Genomic DNA, 25,188 nt, shown 5'->3' with positions numbered 1-25,188 from the left:
AATTACACATCCTTAGACTGAACACAAGATACAATGTGTGTCTTTTAGGTAGTGTACCTTCTCTCTCTTGCTTTTTTTTTTTCTTGTCTCCCTTTCATGCCTATGTAAAAGCATTGATACAGACATCAGACTTCTTGCTGTTAAAAAAGAGTTAATTCACACCACAATTCTGTTCAATAACTTGAGTCTGAAGTGTTCTTTCCTTGGGATATTAATCTTTCTAAAAGCATTCTTGCTCTTCTTCACTGTTACCATCTAATAGCAGTAATTACTTCTTGTTCTGTGTTATCAGATGTCACAGGTATTAAATGACTTTTTTTTGTCATTGGATTGAAGTATCTAAAGAAGATTTTCCTTAAGAAGCAATCACTGACAAAAGGAAGCACAAGAGCTCTGGTTTATAATGCCACGTTTGCAAAGATGGATGCAGCAGATGTGCCCACAAACATAAATAGTCATTAAGGAGGTCAGAAAATTGCATCTGCAGAGCTAACAGCACATCCCTCCTATATGTGACTCCTGCCTAGACACAGTGACTCAGAAGATACATTCACATGCCAGCCTTCCACAGCATTATGCAAATGCTGCATTTAATAACTGAAGGTAACTGAATTATCAGTCTTTAGTAGATTGGCCTGGATTTTTGTTATAAAGGGAACTACAATACCATCCTTATATATGTGATATCATGACTGGAAGATAAAAATAGACTCCTAAAGACAATCCAGAAAGTGTAGCAGAAAATAAACATTAGGATTTTTTGATTGTATATATACATTCACAGTATATCTTCATCAATTGAAATTTAATCACCTTTTTACAATTTACAGGAAAAGGCAGGTTTTAGGGTAGTTAAGCCATGTATCATCAGTACCATGAAGCTAACCTATCAGTTATAATAGCTCCTATAAAATACCAGAGTGAAATTGCAATAAGCCTAGAAAATGGGCTACAAATCCCAGATATGCTCAAGCAAGCACTGAACCAAAAATAAAAATAGGTAGATAGGAAACCAAGTACTAGACAGCATTCATCTAATTCATGACCACTAACAGCAGAGATCACAGGCCAAGGTTTTAAAGCATCTTATTCAGCTCCAAATGGCAATTATTGGACAGGAACTTCAATTACAAAAACCTTGCCTCTTCAAAATGAGTTAAATTTCTAGCAGTTCCATTCTATTCCTTCCACATATAGTAACTCATACATTTCTCAGAGGTAACTTATGTTGTTTAGGCAACTTATATTTGAAAACATTTAATGGTCTCAAATAATAAAGAATATCCATGTTGCAGTATTTATTGTCCTGGCCTATGTTTATTACACCTGATAAAGGATCTCCCACATCCTCTTCCAAATATTTTTCTTATAAGAAAGGAATGGACTGGGCTATAATTAATACATTTTAGCATATTAATTTAAAAAGTCAAATTTCTCTTCTCATCATGCCCTTCTCCAAAGAAAAATTTCAAAAAAAATTTATCAGAAACTTATTTTGGAAAAAAGCTGTGGGAAAATCCAATTATTAGACTGCACAGAAATGCAAGGACAGTTCAATTTTTTCCTCCACTTACAAACATTGCTCCTAGGGCTGTAGGTATGAAAAATTCCCAAACATCTCATTTCAGACTTAGAACAGGCTCAGTCCAAAGAAATGCATGATGTCTATGGCAAACGCACAGATAACCTACTTTAATTGTTTTTGTATTACCCTTTTCTCTTGACCACACAGATATATACCAAACAAAAGAGAATAACGACATATTTTTCAAAGCAGTTTTTTGGGATTAAAAAATGACCTGAATTGTACCATAATGCATCCTGGAATTTTTGTATTATCAGAATAAATTTGGGTTGATTTTCATTGTAAGAGAACTGGAGTATGTTTTTTATAGATATAAAATATATACTGAAAATGGTAACTTATACAGACACACCTGCACTGAAAACCTTTTCCTCTGCTTAGTTCAAAACAAGTACTGAGAAATAGTAACAGACTCTTTCTTTTGCAGTGGGATGAGCCAGAATATTTAAAAAGAGCAAACACACACTATCAGGCAGCAGTGGTACCGAGTCTTACAGTTCCATTACCCATCTACAACATCAGGGAACAAGCCTGAGAGGAATATGCTTTTTTAAAAAAAAAAAAACAAAAAACTCCTCAGAACAGTGCCCATGAGCTTACAGAAATGAAAACACCTACCAGTGCGTTCTGGTTTCCTGAAGGCTTTTTTATGCTTCTTGCTGGCATTCCATGAAGATGACTACATCTATTCTGGAAACCTACCAAAAAGAAGCACAAATTGATTTAAGAATATCTTCCCTACCACAGAACTAGTAAAATTCACCATTACACACTGGTCTATCAATATGAACTCTGATAAATAAAACCATTTTATTGTCGAACATTGTGCTGGTGCAAACAGAGAGCACAGAATGGGAAAAGTGAAAGAAAGAGTAAGTTGTCATGAAAATTAACATTTCTGCAGCTATTCTTACTGCCATCCTGAATCTATGCACAGTTGGCTGCATAAACAGAACATACTGAACTACAGTAGGAAAGTGATTTTTGCATCACTTACTTCATTATCACTAGAAAATGTTAAATCTGGCCAATCTGCAGAGACCAAGTCCTCTGAAGCAATTCCAAGAGTCTAGAGAATAAGCCTCACAAAAGAATTCAGTACATTCAGTGTGCAGAGTAGTTTAAATGTGATTTGACCATTGCTCACACAGAAGAGCTGTATTTGAATATGAAAGGAGATCCTTGTGGCAGAGGAAGGTACAACCAAATTCTCTGGCAGCAAGCTCAGCTCTGACAACTTCAATCTTTGGACAAGAGCGGGTTCCTAGCTGTAAATGCAATCCAGCAGTAGTAGAACTTACCATTGGTTACACTGGATCCACAGTGGATGGAAGTAAATTAGAAATAAAGAGAAAAGGTATTTTCTATACATTACAGCAGAAGCTAGGAACAAAACAGAATATCAAGTTTCATTTTAAATAATGCTGAAAAATTCTCAATGCAAACACTGAGGCAACAAATAAAGGAGCAGGCTACAAAAATGAGCTGGTTTACACCTTCTGACTTTTCTAATAATTGACTTTGAGTTATTTTTCTCCAATGATATCTTAAAAATTAATAAGTTCAAGGAAACGAACAGGTAACTCCAAGATTTTGTCCACATTTTACATATTTCATACAATCCACAGATATCTTTCTACTGTACCCAAGTGATTCTACAGCTTACATTTGCTTGATTGCTACTTACCTCTCCTCCCCGAGCGGGACATAAGAGGGAAAGTACCAGTTAAGATACTTTCAAAGACTGGGTCAGGCAATTCTCTCTCCAGTTCTGTGGAGTCTTCTTGTTCCCACCATGGAATGACCCCTGTAATTCCACATGCTCCACCAGATTCATTTTCATGAAACCAATCGCTCTGCTCATCATCACCTGTGTGAGGACAGTGTCCCCAAATCCCCCAAAAAAGAGGGAGGAGCAGAGAAGATAAAAATCAGATGTTACCATCAATAAATACTCTGACAGGATTATTATTTCTTTTGCTTTATAGCTGTATAACAATTACTCCTATATAGCAGTTTTATTTGGAAAATGTTTCTCAATAGCATGACAAGCATTGCCATCAATGAAACATCATAAAATGTAATGTTTTAAAACCAATTTACAATAGTGAAAACAATAATAAACTAGTTAATCCTTTTGGCAATAACTGTGGGGAAATCCATTTAAGTTACTGCACTTTACATATTAACAAAAAAACAAGCCTTAATCTCCTGCAGGGAATTAAAAGGTATAAAACTGAAACTGGTTCTTTGCAGCTGATAATGGTATATAATTAGCTTAATTTCATGATTTGTATGGCTAGTAAAAGGGGAAAACAATCATGAACAGATGTGACTAAATGAAGTTAATCTGATTAAGTTCATTTAGAAATAAGTTTTGAAAAAGTTGATTTTAAATGAAAACTGACAGTCTCACATGATTGAGAATTACACCATATTCTAACACAAAGTTGGTCATTTTTACTGACAGTATTTATCTATGTAGAATTTAAATACCTGGATTTAAATTAAGAAATAAGACAAGACTGAAAATCTGATCTTAAAATTAGCTCATAAACACACTAGCAACTAAAAATAAATTTTTATGTTTGTTTTAAAACAGGTTATTTCATACACACCATGTAGTTTCAGAAGAACAGAAAATATCTTCAAAAGACATGGGAAATAAGACATGGGAATGTGCAATAAGACAAAGAACAGCTAAGGAAGGAAACTGGTATCTTTGCTATATACCAACTGCAGCTCTTTGGGAAAAAAAAATTCTTTTTGTGCAATAGAAATATTAGTATGTTAATCAACTATCTCCTAAGACACCTTTTTTTATGCTATTATACACTTCCCTGAGCACTTATGTTCCTTACTGCCAAAGGCAGACTTCAGATCTGAACTTCTTTGTCTTTCTCCACATGACAGAAGGATACAGATATACTTGGTTTTTAGCTTCCTTGTCTGTGAAATTAAACAACTCTGAATCCTCTGAACATTTTAAATCCTACCATCACCTTGAGGCAAGCATAAACCTATAATAATATTCTTATCCAGGTAAGAGCACTCACAGGCATTTTGCTTACTAGTTGCCCCAGCTTGAAGGGATGCCATTTTCAGAGTCAGGGAAGACCACTGCATTTAATTAATTTCCCACTCATACATATAGGCAATAAAACACAGAGGCCTCCCCACTCAGGAGTCTGGTACCCAAACACTTGGATTTTATAGTGCTTAATTTCTAGCTTTCAAAAGGCAGCACAGTATTCATAGCAAATGTGATCTTAGGAGTACTAAAAATTCAACATTTTAAACTTCTAAATATTCATGACACTGTCCTTTCCTCCTAAGATGCTGATTCAGCACAGGACTACAGCAAGTTACTGTATTTTTCCAAGGTACAGGAAAGGTAGAAAGACCTCCATATCTTCAAAAATAGAGTCCATGCGTCCTCCTAAAAACATTTTTAAAATACATCAACTTGTTTGTGTGTAATGGTAATGCTTCAAGGAATTACTTCAGAGCAATTTACATTCAATTATAACTGTACAGATCAGTACAACAGAGTCAATTTACAGCTCAGAAATGTCAACTTCAATCCTAAAATTTCAAGGCCAGTTTCTGGCTTAATTTATTTAGTTAGTTTGAGGCTATCTCCTCCCTCCAATGACTGTTTCCCTAATTTTCACTCTGTATTATTGTATCTACATATTTATCTAATTACTACTCCATGTTAAATTCCTTGCCTCCTTCTTTAAGAAGTTTAGAAAATTATTTGTGTGGGCTTCTGGTGGTTCCTCTGTGGGCACAGACACCTTCTGCATGACCATCAGTTTCATATTCAGAAAAGTTTCACGTGAATCTTATTTTAGCTAAAGCAGTGCAGGATTACAACAAACTTTCCACTGCGCACAGAAAGAGTTTTACCTCTCTTCCTGTTTTTATCCAAAATGGCCAGACCACGCTCAATAGCAGCCAGTACATGTGCTTGCTTATAACAACCACAAGATACTTTGAGAGGTTACTGTGGAAAGTTTGGCACCAGTGTCCTACAAACACCACATGATACTGTGCTGCTCCATTATCCACCAAAATGCACACAGAGAGCAAGAGCACAGGGCCTGGGAATACTCCAGGATTTTAGGCTCATTTCCATGACCAGTGTCTCTCTTTCTAGGTAAAAAAAAAAACACCCCACTGCTAACAGCTGTAATAATCGTTTGGAGATATCACGATATTCACTGCAACACATCCAAAGAGTTTCAGGAAAGCCGAAGCTGAAGTTACCCCTTCACAGAGGAACATTTCATCTTACTTTTTGTGCTCTACAGAGCTACCTTGACAAAAGATATACATATGAAGGTATATTATATAAATATTTAGGACTTCAGCTACTCAGGTCATATCCAACAACTTCATATTATTCCTTTTTCATTTGCAAAGACTATAAACTTATTTGCCATAACAGTTCAAACCTGGTGTGATTTCACTTTGCACTGTGCACTTTGTTTCTTTACTATATGGAGAAACACACCCTGTCACCTGCAGCTACTGACATGCTGTACAAGGTCCAAATTAGTTCCTCACTAGAACTCTTATACTGAATCAGTACTGGGTCATTTTCATAAAGGACACAGTAATGAATATATGTTTAATCATAAAATAATGAACAGCTATCTTTAAACACTCAGCCACATCTACAGTGGAACTCTGACATTCCCTGACCTTCTCCAATTTTAACTGTTTAACACTTTATTAACATAATATTCCTTCCTACTTGCTTAGATCTTAAAGGACATTTCAAGTGCTGCATGTCATGATTTAAGAGGTCTTAAGTCAATTTTGAATTTCCCCAAGTGTATGAGTAAGTGTAGATGAACCAGGAATGCAGTGATTTTTATTTCCCGTACCCATGCTACAAAGCTCATTACAGAACATCCTTGCAATTTAACTATTTCTTCCCCCAAAACAGGGTATCATCCACTAGTGTCTGAATAACAATAGTTTTGTTAACATTGTGCTGAAGGCTTAACTTGTAAAGTGCCTTTGTAAAGCAGACCTGTGAAGTGCCTTGAAACTGCAGGAGATCCTACCAGTTAGGCCTATCCTAGAGTTGTATTTTATGCTGCAGTGTAAAACTAGACATGTTGGTTCAAAATTCTTCTTGTAAATTTTGCTATACCAGGCATAACACTGCTTGTCATTAAAGTTCTTAATAACTGTAAAACAGCCATGAAAATACCAGTAGGAACAAAAGCAAAAAAGAAGAAAACCGGAAGTCATAAGGATTTCTCATACATAAACTTCAACTGCTGTTCAGGTCTTTCAATTACTTTGTTGGCAGACCCTCTAACCTCCATACTCAAGAAGTTGATAGAATTACAGTATTTTTTTAATATTAAATCTTATCCCTGAATTGCCCAATTTGAAAACCTCTGAAAAAAATACCACCCATAAAAAGTCACTTGAGGTTTGTTAATAGTTCAGCAGTTACCTTCTACCCTGACTGTACAGTCACTAAACATTGTCCATGATCTTCATGGAAATAGAAGTTTTAAAAAAATGTTAGATGGCACAGCACATATTAGAAGTTGAACAGAAGATTTTCAAGTCTCAACAATTTTATCATAGCAATTGATGACAATTAAAATGTACCTAGCACTACCCCAATTAAAGCTACACCTGCTTTTCTTCAATCAAATTATAAAAATGGAAACTCTTCTGAGAGTCTATCTACTGGAGATTAGTTATTGTAATGGAATTTATTTCTATATCCTTTCCGAAAAATATTTGGAAATTATTAAAGGTTGCAAGGTCAGGCACTCCAAAGTTCAAAAGTAAATACTCAACTATTTAATTGACTGGCCAAATGCTCCAAAAAACTGCTGCTTTAGTCACTTTCCTGTCTAGAATGTTAGTCCCATAGGATAAAGATGCTCTGGGAACTAAAGTTTTATAAAGACTATTTATCTGCAATAAATGAGATGTGGTTCTTAATCTCAGAAACACAAAATGAACAAATGCTGCCCGGAAGAACAGGATCCTCTAGTCCTCTGCTACCAAAACTTCCAAATTATGGCAGGCACATCATTTAAACCAAGTATTTCACCAGGCAACATTAATCAATCTCTGGTTCTCCACTTGACATAGCAGAGACCTGAAGTCAGAAGTGCAGAAAATTTGAACTACAAATGAGGTCAAGATGCTGGTGCTCTGAACATATATAAATATAGATACTTATATATATCCTGGAGGAGGAATACTGGTAAAGTAGGAATTAGGGTCTAGCTTTAAAACTAGAAAACAAAACCAGCCATTTCTTCCCTTAATACATTTTCATCCTGTCCTCTTCCAGCTTTGCTTATCTAACCTATGCTTTTCTTTTGTTTTTATCAGATTAACTTTCTCCTTCTTTCATTTTTGTCAATTTTGTACATGTCTCAGTTCAGGTACAAATTAACTCACAGAGATAAAATAACCTTACCTTACTTAAGGAGAGTAAAAATTACTAGTATTTACTGTCAAGGGAATAAGCATTATTAGAAAATCAACAATTTTGGTTTTGAAGTAGGATCTCTGATAGGACTTCATGGAAAAGTCGCACAAAACCAAAGCTATAAAGCAAAACTAGAAGTGTCTGATCTCCAGTGTGAAGCTAATGGTCTTCTGATCATATCCATAAAATAATTAGTTCAAAGGAAAGATTGAAAAAATAATGTTTTGTCATGACAATATCCTTTTCAGGTTTAATTAGTGTTGTTCTTACTTGTATTTCAGAATACTATTTCAGGTCTAATGCTTTCTGCTTGAAAATTGCAAACTAAAACAAGGTTCAGAAATCAAACAGACAAAAATAAGAACTACAACATTACAGTAAAGAACTAACAGTAAAAAAGGTAACACCACACCAGTGAAAAAACAATTGGTGACTGATTCCTTCTGTTTCCTCTTCCCACAAAATATATAAAAAAACTAAAAAGCAACTGAGATGTTTTCAACCATATTATTCAAAGATTTAAATAATATAGTTCAGGATTTAAGGATAGAAATATTGATAGAAATATCAGAAGGGTACTGAAAAACATGCAATTAAGAAGTGTGACAGGTCATGTTACATATAAATATAGAGGACAAATGTTTTAAAAATTCCAAGTTAAAAGAGACATTCCAACAGGGAAGTAAAAGCAGATCTTTTTGACTTGTCTTGTACTTAAAGACTTAATGCATTGAAGCCCTGAAGTTAAAACAGAACTTAAACACTTGAAAACAGAACTTAAACTCTTGAAAAAACATGAGCACAACTGAAAACAGATACTCAGACTGGGAAGTACAGTTTGTATAGCACAAGTTACCATTGAACAAAGAAATTAACACTTTTGTTTTAACTATGAAAAATCCTCTCCCTACTAAAGATAACTAACCCTGCCCTACCCTTCCCCCACAAGCAGACTGAATTAGAAATTAGAGAAAGAAAAGAAAAAGCCCCAAACATTCCTTTAACCTGGATTTGTGGAATGGGTCAGGATTTGTTCTCTTGCACTCAAGTAGCCTTTGGCAAGCTATATAAGAAAACATCCTCTATTACCGTTAACTTAATTTCCAACAGAAAAGCAAGTCTTTTTAATACCTGAGAGACTTTTTGCCTCATTTTTATATTCTGTCAAAGACAGTGAGTTCCTACTCCATCATAGCATAATACAGGTAAATGTGTTGCCATAAAGACTAAAGTTGATAAAAACACCAACCTTTTACTTCCACCATCAATAGTTTTATAAAAACATGTGAGAACATTATGCATACTAAAGGAAAAGTTTCAATCTTCACTGCATTTCAGATTAAAGAATTTTTTTTTCAGAGGGGAGATGTTAAACAGCTCTAATCTCAGGCTTAGACTGCAGAAAAAGTAGTTTGTTTGAAATTACTTTTTAAACAAACTACTGAATGAAAAAGAACTGTAAAATCCTGCCCTATCAATTTGGAGGGAAAGAAAGAAAAAAAGCCACCTCAAGAACAGCAGGAAAAGCAGTATTACAATCAGAGTCCTGTCAGAAAATTGGAGGAAGTGAGGAATTAAAACTTAATATAGATGATTTTTAGGAGATGCTCAAGTTTTAAGTAACTTTATCGCATTAGAGAGACTGCTTCTCAAGACACTTTTTGACTAAGTCATGCATAGAAGACACCCTCTGCTAACATTAAAAAAAAAACAAAACAGAAAGCAAGCTACATTTCAACTCATTAAAACAGTAATATCAACTGAAATATTGTAATTAACCTATGAAATAACTTGTAACGCTTACAGAATTTCAACTGATGTGGTTTGAGGGGTGGAGAAGGGAAAGATTGTTTCAATACCTTGTCTTCCCTCATCATTGGTAAACAAACCAGCATCACTGCTGCTCAGACTGCTGGATTCACTGTAATAAGAAAAAGAAAGAAACAGATCAAAAGAACAATTGATCTTTCAGTCGTAAAATTTTAAGGAGACAAGGCTGTGCTCAGATTGAACTTAAGCCCAACAGAGATCGGAGAGAAATAGGATGATTTTTTTTTTAATCAAACTGCAAATATCCCAGTTCCATTAACTACAAAGCATATTATTTTTGGAACATAAAACCATGGGAATCTAATGGTACCCTGACAGTAAGCCAGATGTGACTGCAACGAGGTGCTGACACAATTGATGCATTTTATTATCTGCTTCCATCAAATGCTCACTGCTCCCTTCTTATGCTGTGCAATTCAGCTTGATCCTGGAACACCACTGCTCAATAAAATAGGAAAAGTCTCAATCAAAAGCAGCCTAAGCCTTCCTTCAGCACATGAAATATAAGAGTCTGAAAATCAAATTACCTTTCTGAACATCATTTGCAAATATTCTGGAAAAGACACTGCCTAAGGTTTCATGACATACTACTCAGGGAGAACAAAAAAAGTTTATAACAAAGGTAGTCAATTAAATCAAAATAAAGGTCACCCTGAAAAATGTAAGTATGATCCATGATCATAACATCAGCAAAAAAAAGCAAGGTACAGTTTCCCTTCCTATGACTTCCAGCATGGCTTTAAAATTAGAATGTGTGTACACAACATGCACACACATCTCAAATTCAAAGGCATGAGTAGGTATTTAGTTCTTTGCTGTATGCACACTGTTACAATAATCCACATGCCTCTAAACAGTAAATCAGACTGGTCTTTCAAGAAAACAGATGGTAGTTTGTTGAGTTTCACATGAAAGGACTTTTCCGTAAACCCTTTATTTCACTTTTTATCAAGAGAGTAGCTATGTTATGGAGGTAATATTCTCATCAAAATTTTATCACATTTTACCTAATTTGAGATGTAGAACAATCTGAAAAAAACCCTCAAACACTTCAGATCAGCACACAAATTCAAGTACATTTTATAAATACTATGGCTACTCTTGATGTGCCATACAAGCTACTCACAAGAACCTAAGGTCTGTTTACCTTTGTACACTTATTCATATTACAATTTGCATGCTGTCCTATACTTGAAATCAACTGGTTTCAATTATCTTACCTTTTTTATTTTTATTTTTCTATCTAAATAACTAGTACATTTAAGAAAATTGTTTCCTTTTAAATTCTAATCTCTCACAGAAGTAACTCTCAATTTTTTTAATGTATTAATATATGAATATATAAATTATATAACATTTGTCTAATTTGTATTTAATTATAAGCATATATTTGTTTTAGTATCATCCTTTCGGAGGCCTCCCAACAGGATTTGAAACACAATATGGTAGCAGGCGACACAAAGCATTTGTACAATTGTCCTAAAAAGAAAAAAGCTGACATGCATTCAAAAAGAATGGAACTATCTTTTGTGAGGGAGACCAAGACTTGAACTTTCTAATGTTGCAAGTCCTAGTAATTCCCTTTTAGCAAGCACCCAATTCTAGCTTTAATTATAACATAGATGACTTTACTGTCCTCAGATTTGAGTGTGCATGATTTTACATCATCCACTTCAAAGAAAAAAACATCCCTTCTTCATTGATTCTTCTTGCCCATTTATTGTTTAATCGCAGTTTTAAAAATAAAGCCAACCTGACATTTCAGCCACTTTCCCTACCACAATTTCCAATTTTGAGAACAGTCTCCTTCCCTTTTTTAATAAGATATATCAAATGTGAAATTATTCTCACTGAAGGACTAGCCAGCTCATGAAAACATAACTACTTTAATTTAAAAATAAAAAATTTTAAAAAATTTTTGATTTAAACTAACACTGGTATATCCATGGCAGCCACAGCGTTCACACTCCTCAGGCCACAGCCACACAGGGCAGGGATTACAGTCTAGATAATTGCTACATGGCAGTCATTTCACTGAATAAATTCAAACCCCTTGGAATTAATACATTAATATCTAAGTACATGAAAGCTGTTAGGATGGAATCTATTTCCAGTTTTAATCTAATTTTGCAGTGTATACTGCTAATTCCTTTGCTTTGTAATGAGAACTCCGCTCCCAGTAAGACTTCCATGAAAAAGAAAAAAGCCACAGACTCCTTCTAGTCCTATAAAATAGTGTGTGCAAGCAAAAGTTTGGAAGGAACAGCTAAGCGATCCAAAAAGCTTTCACAGCTTTATTTCTACACTTGTGGAAACAAAGAAGAAATACTTGTCATTTGCAGTTCCTATGACTAACAAGCTGTCTGGTACCTTGGTTTTGTTTGAGACACAGGAGCTTTGTGCTGTCCCCAGGAACTGCTCAGCTCCTGTTTTCCCCCTGGCTGCAGGTCAGTGGGTGGTGTCTCTGAGCCTCAGTGCTGCTTCCCTTTCAAAATAGGCAATTGAGATTTCACCTCTCTTTAGTCACTTCAAACACCAACAAGCGCCAAAGCTTGTGGGGATTAAATAACACCCAGAATACCACACACTGCTGAATTTGGCTGAAACTGGCCAAAAGCTGAGCATTGATAAGGATAGATAAGCTCTGATCACAAAAATCTCATTTCCAGTGCTTAAAGCAATCCTCACAGGAATTCATCTTTGGGATCATTTAGATGCTGACACTTGAAGAGTCTGAAGACTTCTCTTAGCACTTCTGAATTATGGCCTTAAAACCTGGTTACTGCTGTGTTTCATGTTTGAACACTCACCCACAGAGATAAAAGACTGCAAAAGAAGTGTCACTTAACATTTTTAATGTGCATCTCAAAAACATTATTTTCAAATAATGTCATATATACACTGAAAATCTCCCACTGGTTTTAGAACCAAGCAATTTAACTCCCATTAAAAATTATCAGCTTTGTTCTGTTTTTTAAAAACAAATTTCTAAAATAATAGTCCTTTTTTAAAGAAGTAATTACTGAACTATTGCACTCAATACTATAGCAGACATTACTGTGTACAAATCAAGAGCAACTTTGTATACTTTTTATTCTTCCTCTTCCAGCACGTGTTGCTGAAGGGCAACTGTTATCCAAGATGCTTTGTTAGCTCTTTGTATCTTGTGCAATCATATGTTCCCTTTTAAAATCTCAGCTTTCACTTTCAGAACATACTCTTTTTAGGAGTTTGGCAGTTCTTTCAAATTCTTCTAGCTAAATGATCTCTAATAAAGGCACTATTGCATTTAAGTTAGATTAAAATGAGTTAAAATTATGCACACACAAAATATTCTGATACAGTATCACCTGAGAGGCTTAGATATGGCAGATTTCTAATTACACTGTGAAATATAAGTTTTCTAATTCAGTGATTTCAAAGCTTTTTGGTACAGCTGACCATTGAAAGAAATCCAGTAGAATGACAGCCTATCACTTTCCCACGTGCATGAGCAGGAAACACTATGAAGATGAGAATGGTTTTTTTGCTGGGGCCATAGACAAGCATTTTGGAGGATGACGAGCAACTGCAGCATTTGGGGTAACAAAACATCAAGCATTTTGAAGATGAAGATCAATTTTTAAAACAATAATGTTTCTTTTGAGAAAAAAGGTTCAGACTGACCTGATACTAGCTCAGTTCTGGGAGTCTACAAAAGAATATCCTTATTGATCACTCTTCTCTCCACCCAAAAATCAGCTTTAGAATTTTTGAGCTGAAGAACTGTTAACCATGCAGCATAATAGAAAGTCTTTTATAAATAAAAAACACTACAATACCACAGAGATATGAAAAATTACACAATGGTTCCTAGTTTGAAGGAAATTTTTAAACCTCTGTCTTTAGGTTCCAAACTTGGAGAAACAGACTCCGAGTATCATCAAAGAAGAGAGAAGTGTTCTAAAGGCTTCCTGACAGCCCAGAGTCTTAACTTGCATGTCAAAGGGAGATGTCTGAAGTTACACTGGCTGCCCTGAAGGATGAGTTCTGCTCTAGTAATTAACACATAAGGAAAAATGTTTAAAGCTTGGGATTTATTCAGCTCTTCCAGCTGCTTCTTGTTCACAGGTGAGGGATGGAGCTAGTATGTAACAAAAAGACTTGGGACTTTTCTGACAATAACTGGAGTTAGTCACTTACCAACACTGCTGTTATTACACTAACCAGTCTGACTGCTCTGGTCAAAACCCCTGGGTGTTCTCTGCATCTTGATTCTACCTGTCCAGTAAGGAAAAGGCTTAACAGTTTATAGATTACATGCCTACAAAAAAACCAGGGACACTTGTGCCATCAAGGAAGTGATCACAATTATATGTTTTAATATGTGTCTGTCTTGCTGACACTTCTGCATTCAGAACCTGGCATGTGGAATAAACATAATAAGGCTTACAAGGACCTGCAGTTAACATCCCTTGTGTATGTGGAAAAATGACTCACACCTTATTGTGTTGTCAAAATAGTACTTTGGAAACAATTACCATTGTAGTATGACTGCTGTCTGGAATGGATGGATGAGGTGTACTGCCAAAGGGTCATCATTCCTCCATTTTTCTAATAGCAAGCTCAGGTGTTTCTGAACTGTAAATTGGTTTTTGCATTTAGTAAATGATGTATATCCTTGGCAACCTGCAGACTTTTTATGCCCATGACACATCAGAACATACTGTCTAAATGGTAACTAAACACTGACAACCTTTCTGATGAATAGAGATAACAATCAAAGCACCAATATCTAGAAATTGGAAAAACACTAAATTCTTGTCTGAGAACTGTTACCAGTTGAAATATCCAGAAAAACCTGTGTTATTCACATGTATATTTCGTCATTCTTGATCTTGAAACAATTAGAATGCATTATTTCATGAAGCCATTTTCTTGGTTATTCTCCTGCTACATCACTCTCTATTTTATGCTGAATTCCTTAATCTGAGCAACTAATATATAAAAAATAGTAGATGTAAAAAAATTAAGAGTAATTTGTTAAAACAGAAACTACTGATGCTAGAACTTTAACTCCAGGATCAGCAAAAAATCCAAAGATTCCCAATACATGCAACAGTAATAAAAGCAAACAAATATTATCCAAAGTTTCTGTACAAGGAAAAGAAAGAATAACCTGTCACTCATGTTCTCATCTGAGCCTTTTTGCTCCTCATATTCCATTTTGTCCTTATTTGCTTGATTAACTTCTTCATTTTCTATAACTACTCCTTCATCCAAGATTTCCGGTCCTTGTCGAGCTGCGGATACTTTTCTTTTTTTCACTTTGCTCTTGGAAAACTCTTGGTGTTGGTATGATTTATTGTTATTGTCCATTTCTTGATCTCTGCTGTTATCCTGCTGTTGAGTTATTGTCAGTGCATTAGAGACTTCTGATGGCAGATCTATTGCCATCCGTTTTACCTTTCTTCTCCTGCGCAAAGTTCTGTTTCCCAAACTGTCCACAGCCAAATCTGGTTCATGCCACAGAGGTCTTTTGCCTCTAATGTTATTTAAGTTTGATGAAGGCCTACGTTTAGCAACCAGCAGCTGGTCATCAGAATCACTGTGGTCTTTCTTGGTAGCATGATTCTCCCTGTAGTCTTTGTTTGACTCCTCTAAACTGGAATCAGAACCTTCACTTAGGCAGTGACCAGTCTCCCAGGGATGATGGGTGGTAAATGAACGTCTTTTCCGTCCCCTCCTTTTCCTTGCCTGTCGCTTCAGAAGGCAAGACACACTTCGAGAATGATCTCCAGTATCGGCAAAACCTCCTCTGGCTTGCTCTGAACTTTCTTCCAGTGCCGAGACCAGATCGTGAACCAGCTCCTCCATAGTCCTACTGAAATGCCTAGAGATTTTAAAGGGAAAAAAAAAAAAAACCACACAAGAAAACAACAAATTAATCAAAAGTGTTAAGTATACGCTACAACAATTTTATTTGGCAAAATCATTTTAGTTGCTTTAGGCAAGGTAGAATAATCTTTATAGGATGGACATTGATTATTTGTGCCAAGAGACAAAACCTTGCCAAGCAGTCCTATGCAATTTGCAACTCATCAGCATAAGTTCCTTTTAAAAGGTATCTTCCCAAACTTCTGTCTTGGAAGAGGCAAGCAGGGGATTCCCCCATTTGTTTCTGACCTCACTGTTATTGTTTGGTTTTAATTATCTCATCCCACTTATATGACTATCAGGGATTCCACATGGCAAGAGCATCAACAAAGACCATTCCCTCTAAATGTAGGTAAGGAGCACATTTTAAATTTAGGAATGTGAAATGGAACACATAATATTCTTCCTTGATGTATATTAAGGAGTTCTGTTTAAGGCTTTCTTTATGATAAAATATTTTTAAGGATAATTATCTCTTGATGCTTGCTAAATGCCAAAACGAAGTTAAGACTGCAAATCTTTGATAATATGACTTTTTTCCTAATTGCAACTAATTACGTCTTTCCAAATGGTTGATATCTGTTTGATTTAAAAAAAATATTGATACAGTGAAGTTATAGTAAGTTGAGAAAATACCCAGCTACAGATAATTCTAGAGTATTAAATGCAAAGCTTCCTACCACATGTGGGCACTTGCATCCATAGAATCATATGCTTGCATTAAAAAAAAAAAATCCCATAACACAGAGTGTCATATTAAGGCCTTACCCTTTTAAATGTTTTGTGCCTTCCTTTTCAAATTCCACTGGCATTTAGCATGTCTTTAACTCAGTATGCTTCAGTAAGTTCATCCATGCATTGCATGAATGTAATTACAAAAACATTAAATGATTGTTGCTGAACTCTAATCCTTCTCTGAAGGCTGTGAACCTTCTCTATAAACACTGCAATCAGATTCTCACATCAACACATCATAAGACCCCTTTCCTTGAGGTAAAGCAGAGAGTAATTTTCCTGCTTGCTACTACATTGCACTAACTGACACATATGGAAAACATTGTACATTCAGTAAATTATGTAGAGGACATTCAAAAGCAAGACTCTTCACTTTGTTTTACAATATAAATGGCTGGAGGAACTTATAATAACAAGTTTTCTACACATACTCAGTAGCGCTGTAGATGTGGAGAAAACCTAGACAGATCACAGACAGCTTCCCTCTGCCACTTACCACAACCTCCAACATCAAAGCTATTTAATGGTGATGGTTGAATGGATAGTCTTAAATAGTAGTGGGGGAGCTGAAGAACATATTCAAGAAGAAATCTAAGCTGCTCATGAAATATCTTACCCAAAGAGGTTATACATTCTCCTCTTAAAGCATTTTCAGAAATACTTACTATAAACATTTCAATTGCAAGAACAATAAAAGTACAGAAAGTGGTAGAAACATAAGCTAATTTCAAATTCTTGAAACTGCTGTGTCACTTGCATTTATTTCCCATACCTCTTTTTCTGTCCTGATGTAACCCCTAGTCATATTACTCCCTCAATGTTTTCTCTGGCTTAGTACAGCAGAATTATATCATCTTGTAAATAGTGAGACAGCTCTGGAAGAGCACTACACTTTCTCCTTAATCCATCTGGTTCACAAGATGGTAAATAGATGTATTAGCCCATGTTTCTCCATGGCTATAGCTGCAGAGGGGAGGCCACTCACCCCTTCAGCCTTCCTGTTAAACCCCCATGAGGACAGGAATCCCCACAGCCGCACACACCAGAAACAAGGTGCCCTTGAGATTAAAGGGGCTTTCTAACACTTCTGCACTAATTTAACAGAAGCCATAACACTAGAATAGAAACTGCAGCACAGTTGGTGTTAATTTGAGAAAACAATTCCCCCAGCGCCTGCCCAGCCCTTCCTGCCACACACTTTTGCATCTATGGCAAACTGACAGAAGTGGAGGAGCACCAGAATGTGAACTTGTAGGCTTGAACCCAGACTTAGAACTCAAAACAAACAGATTTTTGCTAACCTGCCAGAATATGAACTGGCTTAAATAAATCCCTTGCAGACCATTCTCTTGGTGACTCTGCAGCACAAAGCAAAAGGGGAAGAGAAGACAGGAACACTAATGTCTTGCCCCACAGTTTATGATTAATTCCTGCAATTCAGTATCCCTAATCTGTATGGGTAACTATATCACTAAAATCAATGTAGCTCCTAGAATGGACATACCAATTTACTCCAGGTAATGGCACAAGTATGGTAGTAAAATTGCCTTAGTTCCACCAAATACTTCAAGATCAAACATAATATATCCAGCTCTGATTTCTATACCTGAAAGAAACTTGCCCTGAATTCCTCCCAAAATACTGTCAATATGGATGGTGCCAGATCAAAAGATGAAACTCAAGAAAAGTGAACACCCTCAAGCATTTTTGAAGTAAAGGGAAAACACGATTCTTAAAAAGATCTGAGCAGTAAAGGGACTTAATTTCCAGCAGACTATGACTTTGAATATTATGCACTCCTACAATTAATCTTTTCTACTGAATATCAAGTCTCTTCATTGCAGCTCCTGAATTGTACAGGGCAGTGACCTTATTTGCCCTCAAAATTGCAGCCATGGTTCAATGTATAACGTAACTGTAATATAACCGCATCACCTCTAAGGCAGATCAGACAAATTAATGCTATAATTATTTCAATATGTTTCCTTAGGATAATTACAAGAATTACTTGATCAATTTGGGACAGTGCAAGCTCCTTTGAAATAGATTGAGAATACAAACATAAACCATTTCAGCTTTTTATTCACATTGCACTTTCAACATGCTAGTGGTCCACATTAAAACTCCTTCTCCTGAAAACCCAAAAAAACCTCTTTTGCTTAATTTAATTGGTGCTCTCATTTCTCCTGTTATAATTGAAAAAAAAACCAAAGGCAGCAGCCAGACAGATTTCAGATTAACTTTTCTATCTTCAAAATTCAGGAGCACATTTCTATTACAGCACTATTTATCAGACAGACTCAGTTTTGAAACTTTCTCCATTGTTTGCAACCAGCTGTCAAGCTTGTATTCCAAACCTGTGAAGCAATTTTAATCATTGCTGCAGATGGTACTGTAAGAAAAATATTTGCATTTGAAAGAAGTTGAAAAATAACTGCAAGAAGTATTAAGGACATTACCTGTGAGTATCAGCAGTATTCAGTAAGACAAGAAATTTCAAAGGTTGTAACAATGAATGTAGAACAACATATTGAGGTACATAAAATATTAAGATGAGCCACAGTTTAGCACGACTCACATAAGGCTATAAAAATGCTGTTACAGCAACAGCCCACAGCTAGCAATAAACTGTAATGTCCTCACTAGGAGAAGATCCTACTTTAGTACAAGAAAATCTAGTTTGCCTACACTGACCTTTACATTTATCTGAAGCAATTTTAATGTAGTTCACCAAAGGCTGACCCATTCCCTCTCTAACCCTTACCAGAACAGACCATGTAAGTCCTTTTTGCAGGAAACAGCCTAACTGCTGTCACCTGCTCCAAAACAGATCACAGCAGTTTCTGTTCAGTGTTAACATTCAAATAGAAAATCCTAATGGAAATAATGGACACTCATTTTCCAGTCAAAATTAAGTATCATTTGTGTTCACTGCCCACCCAAAGCACATAACAATGTAGAGCTCTGACTGCTCACAAAATATTTAACAAACACACACTGATGGGAAAGTTAATTTAGTTGCACAACTCTTAAGGAGAAGCATCATCTCGTACCAAACCAACAGCTGCATCTACGTCTACTTTCTAGTTCTACACCTTATCCTGTTAAATAGGACTGGGGCTTCTTGAAGCTAAATTCATGTTGCATCTGTGCCTCATCAATTCTGAAAAGAACCATGAGTTTTGCTTCCTTCACAACCCACCTTGATCACAAGCTAAAAGCACAAGAAAAATCAAATAGTTCCTTCAACATCAGGATTATAAAACCTGACTTCCTATAATCTTTTCCCATATGGATTCTCTGATGTCTTGTAACACAGCTGTATTCACAATGCACTTTTATCTTCAGACAGGCACTAATTTGAATCCCATTTCTCTACCTCAGAAGTTATTTTCACAAAGCCTTAGAAACACAAGTTTTGAGATCTCTGCTTTATTAATGAGTGTGACTGAAATTTGGATTGAAGAGGTGGAAGTATCTGGGAGAGAGCAGCACATGATAAATCTCACTGCCTTTCTTGAAGAATTTACAGATTCAAAAAACAGAACTATCATGGTTCTTGGGACACATGAAGGGGGAAGCAAAACAAAGCAACACAATTAAGTAAAAATTATTAAAAAGCTGGCAAGAGACAATGTAGATTAGGAAATCACTGGTAAACCTCTGTTAAACAGAAGTTTATGTTTCCCTTCTCCCAGGTAACAAGAGGAAATGGCCTCAAGCTGTACCAGGGGAGTTTAGATTAGATATTTAGATATGAAAAATTTCTTCACTGAAAGAATGGTCAGGCACTGAACCAGAGTGCTCAGGAAAGCAGTGGAAGCACTGGTGAAAGCGTTCAAAAACACATGTGGATGTGGCCCTTGGGGCATGGTTTAGTGGTGAATCTGGCAGTGCAGGATTAACAGTAAGATTCTGCCTCAGAAGTCTTCCCAAACATAATGATTCTGTGATTAGAAACTGAAGTTGTGCCTAGACTATTATACTCCCCTGTCATTAAAAAGCCATTGCTAAGAGGTGGCAAAGCATCCAGTTTATTTATGTCCTTAGGCACTATCTGCTGGACAAGCAGGTATGCAAAGCTACACAACAAGCCACCCCGTTCACCCCCTATCAACCATCACTGCAGGGCATAACAGCTACCTACCAAAAAAGCTCCATACTTTCCAACTTCTGAGGATCCTCATTCCTGTAAAGACTAAGAGCCAACGCACTGGCAACACATTCAAAGTAAATCTGACCTGCAGACCAAAGAAACTTAATACAAATGTAATTTTCATAATATAAAATTTAAAAAATATGACAGTATCAGAACAGACACTTATAGGAATTAAATGGTTTTGACTTTCATATAAGATAGTACGGAAAGTTACAAAAGATGAGGACTCTTGAGACAAACCAGGATACCATGCTGGAACATATCTATATATGAAAAGAGAAAACCAACCCCAAAATCCCAGGCTATTTTTCATCTTCAAGGTATGCCAACTCCCCTTTTTCGTAATCTGTTATGTGTGTATATAAGCAAGTTTCACAAAATAACAAAAGTATAGCAGAATTTTGAAAAAAAGAAAAGAAAATTTATGGAAGTGACTGTTGCTCAATTAAATACAGTTACTACACTTGCTGGAAATGCCTATATTTTTCTATATAAAATATACAGCTCCCTTATATTTGAATGCATACACTTGCATGTATGCATACACAACATTTTATTCCTCCAGTCACACACTATATGTTAATTCTTGGTACCAACTCTGTATTACAGAAACTTCCTCAGACAACTTCAGGAGTTTCTTTACACTTGAGCACCAGCACAGGCTGGGGGCTAACATGCTGGAAAGTGGCTCTGCAGAGAAGGACCTGGAGGTCCTGGTGGACAACAGGCTGTCCCTAAGCCAGCAGTGGCCTTGTGGCCCAGAAGGCCAATGATGTCCTGGTGTGTGTCAGGAAGAGCACAGCCAGCAGGTCAAGGGAAGTGATCCTGACCCTCTACTCAGCCCTAGTTAAGGCCTGGAATGCTGTGTTCAGCTCTGGGCTCCTCACTATGAGACAAGGAGTGAGTCCAGTACAGGGCTATGAAGATGATACAGGGACTGCAGCATCCCCCTTCCGAGGAAAAGCTGAGGGAGTTGGGCCTGTTCAGCCTGAGAAGAGATGACTGAGAGGACCTCATCAATGGCTATCAGTATCTCAAGGGACAGTGCCAAGAAGGTGGACCAGGCTCTTGTCAATGGTGCCCAGCAACAGGACAAGAGGCAATGGGCAGAAACTGATGCATAGGAAATTCCACCTGAATATGAGGAAGAACTTTACTGTGTGAGTGACCAAGCACTGGAACAGATTACCCAGAGAAGTGGTGGAGTCTCCCTCACTGGGGATATTCAAGAATCAGCTGGATGCAGTCCTGTGCTATGTGCTTTGGGATGATCCTGCTTGAGCAGGGAGGTTCAACCAGACCCACTGTGGTCCCTGCCAGCCTGACCATTTCTGTGGTTCTGTCCTATATAGTAAAAGCATTTCAGGAATGATGTAATTTCATCACCTATTATACTGCTGATCCCCCTAAAAATTAGGCCAGGCTAACTTGCAGTAAGTACATCTGACTTTTCTAAAACTGCTGCTTATCTAAGAAGGAGCAACAATAAATACTATCAGTCCACTCATATTTAAAAGTGAAAAAGTATTCAGTACAGAGCAATGGCATACAGTCAGAAAGATGCTGACATGAACTACATTTAACAAGGCTCTAATACAAATGAATTGGTCAGCCAGAAATGAGATTTAGAGCAATTTATCATGAGAGGGAGCAATTCTTACAATCCCATTGCTGCCATTTACTGATATGCTTGCCCTTTTCAGAAGTATGACTTCATTAATTAATTGTCAAGGTGCAAAATCACATGAACTGTCAAATCATGGTAATTCGCTATAGCACCACAGCCATTATCAAAAGAATCAGAGTGCCCAGCAAGTATCCCAACTGCAAACTATTCTTAAATTGCCACATGAATTCACAATTTAAATGAAAAACATTCTGCTTTGGAGGAGCTTTACAACCCAAAGTGAAAATTTCTACTCTGTGGTTGTTCTGAACCTACTCACCTCTTTAGGGTTTTAGTGTTTTAAGAAAGCACAAGTTCTTTATTTTCTGCATCAAGTATTAGACACTGTAAAAAGTATTCTCCTGCATCCCACTCAAGCCTCCTTTAACAGACAGCTTCTGAAATAACTTATGTATAAGAATAAGACAGCAGCTCTGAGGAGTAGTCAGATTTTTAATGGATAATATTTCAATATTTTCCTCTGCATTGAATTCCTCTGAGCAGAGTACTTGCATAAGCAAAATCATTACTGTCTGATGACAATTACAGAAAAGTATGCCTACACTTCATGCTGCTGAAGGCTACTCTAAAAGCCTCTGGAACGAAATTAATTTATGTGAGCATAAAATAAACTTTAAAGAAAAATGTCAGGTCAGTTAAATAGTGAAGACTTTCACAGAATACAGATACATGTCTTTTGGAATGTTTCAGGCAATGTTTCTACTGTATGCAGCATAAATACACAAATAAAAATACTTGTGCCACTGGAGTATATACCTCATTCTCTGAAACATTCTGAATTACACCAACAGAAGTTAAGTTATATTTACACCAGGCAAATTTGGATGCCTAGCAACACCAGAAAACTTGTTCTAGCAAATAAATACCAGCTGGGCAAATAAAAATCTCTCTTTGAAAGTTTTCTCATTTGTAGGGAAAAAGTACCCACAGGAAAAAAATAAACGTGGTATCAGCAAAAGTGGAGGAGAAACAGAGTTTTCTCTGTAAGACAACAAAGTCCCAAACCTTTCCCTTCCTCTTCCTCCCCATCCCCAGAAAAGAAACAAAGAAAAAGATGAAAGAAAATCTATTTCAGATCTGGGAAATCGACCAGCAGGTATTCGCATATGTAACATAGCCTCTAAAGATGTTTATGAACATTTGAGAAAAAATCCACAAACAAAACCCCAGCACAATCCTCCTTGCTTCCACTAACAAGTGAAATGAGCGAGAAGCTCCACACACCAGTTGATACCAAACATATCACAAGGTACCCATCATTTCAGGAAGAAAATTAAAGGCTTCCCAGCTGATTGCCTGGAACATCTTGCTTCCATCAAGTCTCTCCACTATCAGTCTTTACATCTCCACGGTCTACTAACAACACTGACCTTTTCTGTTCTTTTACTCAGCTTCTCCTCCCTACAGTGCTACAGTAAAAACAATACGGCCTTTTGGGTCACAATGCTTTGGGGTCAAATGCATAAATTTTATGTAAATTCCTAGCATAAGGAATTTACATAAAACAGCAAATCTATGAACTTTTTTGCAGGAGCACTACCAATATTTTCCCTGCTTGATGGCTACAGCAGCACTTGTTGATTCGTGGTTGGCAACAGAAAAGCTTTAGAGCAGCAAACACACCGCACTGGATGCTCAGCTGTGCACGCTGCAAGGGCTTCAGGCCTTAGAGAGTCCACCACCACTACAAAAACCCAAACACACACGAAAACCTAACTAGAATTAGGACAAAAGTTTTGATTTATCCCTCGCCCACCGTCCTTTTTTCAACAAGGCGAGGAAGTTTCTTCCTCCAGCCCGTTGCTCGCTTACAAACGCGTCCAGCCGCCACGACGCGACAGTGGCACTTCTCAGCCCCCCAGCCCCTCGTCCCCCGGGGTCTGACGGGCCACCAGCACCTTTCCCCCCCAGGAAAGGGGCAGCAGCGGGAGGCCGGGCCGGAGCGGGGCCACCCCTCGCCCCACGTTCCGAATGCCCAGCCGCGGCACGGTGCCGGTGTTTGCTCCCCTCCCGCAGCCAGCGGCCCCGCAGCCCGGCGGACACGTGTGCTCCCCCCGGGCTTACCAGCTCTTCCTCGCCGCCTGAGCTCGGGTCGGGGTAGGCTCAGCGACCCGGAACATGAACCCGGCGCCTCCCCCGGCCGCTCCCCGAGGAGGCTGGCGCCGCTTCGCAGAGACTGGGCGAGGGGAGGCGGCGGGGGCCGGGAGGGCTCGGGCCGGGCGGGGAGGGCGCGGGCGGCCGGCGCTGCTCCTCAGTCCCCCATGATGAGAGCCCGGAAACAGCCGCGGCGCCGGAGGAAGCCGGACGCGACCACCTCGCCTCTTCCCCTCTCTCTTCCCACCGCTGCCCAGGGACGTCGCGTCCCCTGCAGCACCCTCGCCGCGGGTTTGGAACAGCTCTGCGGAGCTCCTGCTGTTCTCGGAGCGCTGTCTGTGCCTGGCTGCCGGGCGGCCGGGAGCAGCGCCACCCCCGCGCCCGAGAGCAGTGGGACGGTCCCGTTGCCATGGCGGCAGCGTCCTGGGGGCGGGAGGAGGGAGGGAGCATGGCCGCCCTGGCCCGGCTGCAGGAGAGGCTGTTGGAACTCCGGGAGGAGTATTTCCTTACGAACAGGTAGGTACCTGGGTCGTGCCGGTGGTGGCGCGGGATACACTCCTTTATGCTGAGCTGGGACGGGCGGGCGAGCCCGGCTCTCCCCCGGCAATGAGATGGCGGCAGCCCCCCTGGACACTGTCCAGTTCTGGGTTCCTCCGTGCAAGGGAGACGTGGAGCTCCTGGAGAAGGTCCAGTGGAGGGCT

At 37.9% G+C, this 25,188-nt stretch overlaps 2 protein-coding genes across 4 annotated transcripts in view; one reads left to right on the top strand and one right to left on the bottom strand.

Annotated features, from left to right (window-relative positions):
- GPATCH2 (G-patch domain containing 2) overlaps window positions 1–25,188 on the bottom strand; it is a 137,354-nt gene that overhangs the window by 93,839 nt on the left and 18,327 nt on the right. The window contains exons 1-5 of one of the 2 annotated variants that reach the window (XM_085054785.1): window positions 24,458–24,726; window positions 15,055–15,768; window positions 9,926–9,987; window positions 3,273–3,455; window positions 2,204–2,283 (exon numbers count right to left, since the gene is read on the bottom strand). In XM_085054785.1, the coding sequence (XP_084910911.1) occupies window positions 2,204–2,283; window positions 3,273–3,455; window positions 9,926–9,987; window positions 15,055–15,768; window positions 24,458–24,513 (1,095 nt within the window). In that variant the 5' untranslated portion in view covers window positions 24,514–24,726. Of the gene's footprint in view, window positions 1–2,203; window positions 2,284–3,272; window positions 3,456–9,925; window positions 9,988–15,054; window positions 15,769–24,457; window positions 24,727–25,188 lie in introns of those variants that run through there. The other variant, XM_085054786.1, reaches the window with a different exon arrangement.
- Window positions 24,799–25,188, top strand: part of SPATA17 (spermatogenesis associated 17) — an 89,165-nt gene continuing 88,775 nt past the window's right edge. The window contains exon 1 of one of the 2 annotated variants that reach the window (XM_085054788.1): window positions 24,799–25,003. In XM_085054788.1, the coding sequence (XP_084910914.1) occupies window positions 24,897–25,003 (107 nt within the window). In that variant the 5' untranslated portion in view covers window positions 24,799–24,896. The remainder of the gene's footprint in view (window positions 25,004–25,188) is intronic. The other variant, XM_085054787.1, reaches the window with a different exon arrangement.

This window comes from Lichenostomus cassidix, chromosome 3, assembly GCF_008360975.1.
Source record: "Lichenostomus cassidix isolate B80296 chromosome 3, HeHo_3.0, whole genome shotgun sequence".
NCBI classification, from domain to species: domain Eukaryota; kingdom Metazoa; phylum Chordata; class Aves; order Passeriformes; family Meliphagidae; genus Lichenostomus; species Lichenostomus cassidix.
This window is presented reverse-complemented; position numbering and strand designations above follow the sequence as displayed.